We start from the raw sequence: 4625 nt of genomic DNA on the forward strand, positions 1-4625 counted from the left end.
CCACTTGCTTATTTCTCATCAAAAAACGTTCATCTTCCTTAAATATCAACACCCATTAATTATAATTTTTTCACAATAAATATGAATTTCTGCAGTTAGAACTCACCATTAATATTTTGACACTTAATTTTAATTTCAAATTGGTTCATTGTATATACAAATATAAATATCATTTATTTTATATATAAATTTTATTTTAAATGTTATAATTTATTAAATTTATAATAAATTAAATTTAAATAAAAATTTTCTATCAATTTTTTGTTGGGATTATGCTTTCTTTCCTGCAGGTCCCAATAGTGCCATCTCTGGTCGGTCATAAAAGGACCCCTGAAAGGCTTTCAACAATTTTAGTTAGAACTTGGAACCTTAAAATATCAATCCAACAACCCTTACTTTTTTTTTTTTTTTTTAATTTCCTTTTATAAGAAAGCCGTCTTAAGACCATAGTTTCATCTATGTCCCAACAATTTATAAATTATAACCCTTAAGCTCTCCATTTAAACCTCATTAACTTCACTCTTTCAAACCCCAAAACCCACTCTCCCTCCTCTTCTCTCTCGCTCTCTCTCAAATTTTCATAACTATGTGCCAGTTAGCTTCGGCTTCTGATTCTTGCAAAAGCAATTTAGATCCATCAACCAAAGTACAAGAACCTGACATGCTAAGTCCTTTGGTCCCCAGGAATCTAACATCTCAACCACAAGAAAAAACCCATCTGTCTCTGGCAATCAAAGAAGCAAAATGCACAGCCAACATTGCTCTTCCAATGATTTTAACTGGTCTTCTACTTTACTCTCGTTCCATGATCTCCATGCTCTTTCTTGGCCGCCTGGGGGAGCTTTCTTTAGCCGGTGGCTCTCTGGCGATCGGTTTTGCAAACATCACCGGTTATTCTATTCTCTCCGGCCTTGCAATGGGAATGGAACCCATCTGCGGCCAAGCTTTTGGGGCCAAAAGTTACAAACTTCTTGGCCTCACCATGCAAAGAACAATTCTTTTGCTTATCTTGATTTCGTTCCCAATATCCTTTTTATGGTTCAACATGAAAAACATTCTTCTCTGTTGTGGCCAAGAATATGATATAGCCACAGAAGCGCAAACCTACATTCTTTATTCTCTCCCGGACCTTATCTTGCAATCCCTTTTACACCCTTTGCGTATATACCTTAGAACTCAATCCATAACTCTGCCTCTAACATACTGTGCAGCTCTTTCCATTCTTCTCCATATACCCATTAACTATTTTCTTGTCTCTGTACTTAATCTCGGAATCAAAGGTGTTGCACTAAGTGGGATTTGGACCAACTTCAATCTTGTATCTTCACTGATCGTCTACGTTATGCTTTCCGGCGTGCACAAGAAAACATGGGGTGGGATTTCTCTGGAGTGTTTAAGAGGATGGAAATCTTTATTGAATTTGGCAATTCCAAGTTGCATCTCGGTTTGCCTTGAATGGTGGTGGTATGAGATAATGATTTTACTATGTGGGCTACTGTTGAATCCAAGAGCTACCGTTGCTTCAATGGGAATATTGATTCAAACCACGGCTTTGATATATATTTTCCCATCTTCCTTAAGCTTTGGTGTTTCAACAAGAGTTGGTAATGAACTGGGTGCCAATAATCCCCAAAAGGCGAAGCTTGCTGCTATAATTGGTTTGTGTTTAAGCTTCGGCTTGGGATTTTCTGCATTGTTTTTTGCAATTATGGTGAGGAAGGTTTGGGCCAGCATGTTCACAGAAGATGCAGAGATAATTGCATTGACTTCAATGGTTTTGCCGATAATTGGGCTTTGTGAGCTTGGAAATTGCCCTCAAACAACAGGTTGTGGTGTCTTGAGAGGAACTGCCAGGCCTAAAATGGGTGCAAATATTAATTTGGGATGTTTTTATCTTGTGGGTATGCCTGTTGCTATTTGGTTAAGTTTCTATGCTGGGTTTGATTTTAAAGGACTTTGGCTTGGTCTATTAGCCGCCCAAGGCTCTTGCGTTGCGACCATGTTGTTAGTTTTGACTCGCACCGATTGGGAAAGGCAAGCCCTCAGGGCTAAGGAGCTCACAGGAAACGTCAACACTGCTGATGACATTGAAGAGGATGATACAATCCCGGATGATAAAAGACAACCATCCACCTCATCGAATCACAATGATTTATTAGCTTGAGTCTGTCACCAATTTAATATATGAAGATTCTAATTAACCATATTTTTTATGATTTGGATCACACATTTAGTTTGTGTTGATCTAATATTTTTCATTTACATCTGCAGATCACACACACACACACACACTTATATATATATATATAGAGAGAGAGAGAGAGAGTTGTTAATTGAAGTTTAAGATTATTCAAAATACATAGAAACATGGATTTTTCTTGTTCACCTGTAATTAGTGTTGTACTTATGTTTGGATGATAGTGCATTTCAGGAAAGTAGTTTAGCTTACGGGCTTATCATATGTGCCCAATTGTGGAAGCGAGCCGCCAATAAGGAGAGATTCCAGTGTGAGCTTCCTTCATAAGAGCAACACTTGCGCGTGGGATGTATACAACTAGGAATTTGACTGGTCATCTTTCATCTTTTGCAACTGCCGACTCCGTCGATGACCATCGCTCCCTCAAAATCACCATTTGGATTCGACCACGGACGATCATTCAATTTTTTTTTATTTGATTGGGTGATTGAAAACATGAACCTAAATCTATTAGATGAGTGTTATATTTTCAACTACTGAATTAAATCAGATTAAAAAACTTTTTATTTCACTTACTTAAGGTTTTAAGTTTACATTTCAGTGAAACTTAACTAAAAATTATGGCAGATATCATAAGTTTGGATGGACAATGCGTATGTGTTGTGTCCCATGCTCAAATATCAAAGTAACTAAAAAGCATGGGATATAAATGTTGTATGTATACCTGAATTTGGCTTTGTGTGCAACTTAGGATCATCACCAAACTAACAGTGCAGATACTTTGTTGGCTTTGGTCATCAAATGGAACTTTTAGCTTAACTGAGAACCACAATTCTCAATTAATTTCTCAAGTTGCTCCTTCCAATTTTCTCTTCATTTTCGTCTAAGAGCGTTAATGAGACTTTTAACTCAATTGGGAAACCATAATTCTCAATCAATTTTCCAAGTTGTTCCTGTCAATTTTCTCTTCATTTTCATCTAAGAGTATTAATGGAACTTTTAACTTAACTGGGAAACCACAATTCTCAATCAATTTCCCAAGTTTTTCCTTTTAAATGTCTCTTCATTTGCGTCTAAGACCAATAATGAAACTTTTAACTCAGTTGGGAAACCTCAGTTCTCAATCAATTTCTCAAGTTGCTCATTTTAATTTTTTTTTTCTTCATTTTGTTTAAGAACATTAATGGAACTTTTAACTCAATAGGGAAACCACAATTCTCAATCAATTTCCCAAGTTGCTTATGAGCATTATCTGCATGCATATGGCACGCATATATAATTAGCTTGCTACTCCTTCCCGTCCCATTGTAATAGATGATTAAAAAAAAATTATTTCACTTTATTTATTATTTTAAAAAATTAAGAAAGTATTAATTTTTTTTTAACTAAATCGTTATTTATTATTAATATTTCTAATGCATTTATCTTTTTTGACACCTTTCCACATTTTAATAATATTATGAGAATATTTTAGTCAATTATTAACTTTTTTTTATAAAAATAATGCTATACAATTATTTTCTTAATTTTTGTACAAAACCTTTAACAAATTATTACAATGGAACGGAGAGAATACTTTTTTATAAGAAAAAAAAAAGTGATTAAAAGAATATTTATGTAATTAATAGAACATTTGTTTGAAATTCTTAAATAAAGAAGTTGCCAATTTGAAAAATTCAACTCTAGGATGCATATAATTCAATTTTTATCAGTACAATTAGTTTTATATTAATAAAATTGTTATCGCTAAATTTATAAAAATGCAATTAAATTTTTTTATGTGATGAATGAGAATGACAACATTAATTTACAAGTCGTAGTCTTCTCATATGTATAGAATATGAATAGAAAGTCAATGTCAATCTTTGTTACACTATTTTAAAAAAGAAAATTCCAAAAATAATGATATTCTAGTTTTATTTAAAAAAATTATTAATGGTTTGACAATTCTTAGTGCACTTAACCTAGCTGGAAGGATGTCATCTGTTTACAAATAGAAAACAGCAATTGGGTTGTCTGCTAGGTTTATCATTTTCTAGGAGAACGGCTGCTTCATTATTATTTGTCAAAACTCATAATTGTTGATAAATTGAATGGAATGTAATTTTACCAATACACCTCTCAACTTCAAGAATCAATATTTAAAACATGAAATTTATAATATGACTAAATATTTGCAGTTGGTCTAATGTTGAGATTGCGTTTAGTTTGGGCCTATGGCAGATGGAGTGGAATACTAATTTCTTGTTGTGTTACCCATGGATATCTAATTTTGTTAATTTCACACTTCAAATGTTCAATTCTAAATATGAGAGGGAGAGTGTATTATGCCACATTAATTGGGTATAAGATAAAAGTGCTTCCCTCTACAAGGTGACTTTTGGATAGAGTTAAACTTAGTCCATTTTATCAACATTATCACTTAAAT

At 33.5% G+C, this 4625-nt stretch overlaps 1 protein-coding gene across 1 annotated transcript; it reads left to right on the plus strand.

The window, feature by feature from the left end:
- Window positions 1-318: 318 nt before the first annotated feature.
- LOC110654788 (protein DETOXIFICATION 49-like) lies at window positions 319-2772 on the plus strand. The gene has a single exon (XM_021810888.2). It carries the CDS (start codon window positions 587-589, stop codon window positions 2162-2164), a length of 1578 nt encoding a protein of 525 aa, XP_021666580.1. The 5' UTR covers window positions 319-586; the 3' UTR covers window positions 2165-2772.
- Window positions 2773-4625: the final 1853 nt, after the last annotated feature.

Source organism: Hevea brasiliensis, chromosome 9 (assembly GCF_030052815.1).
Source record: "Hevea brasiliensis isolate MT/VB/25A 57/8 chromosome 9, ASM3005281v1, whole genome shotgun sequence".
Lineage (NCBI taxonomy): Eukaryota > Viridiplantae > Streptophyta > Magnoliopsida > Malpighiales > Euphorbiaceae > Hevea > Hevea brasiliensis.

What these genes read in the sequence shown, in the direction of transcription:
- LOC110654788 (XM_021810888.2), top strand. Translation starts at nt 587, where the DNA reads ATGTGCCAGTTAGCTTCGGCTTCTGATTCTTGCAAAAGCAATTTAGAT.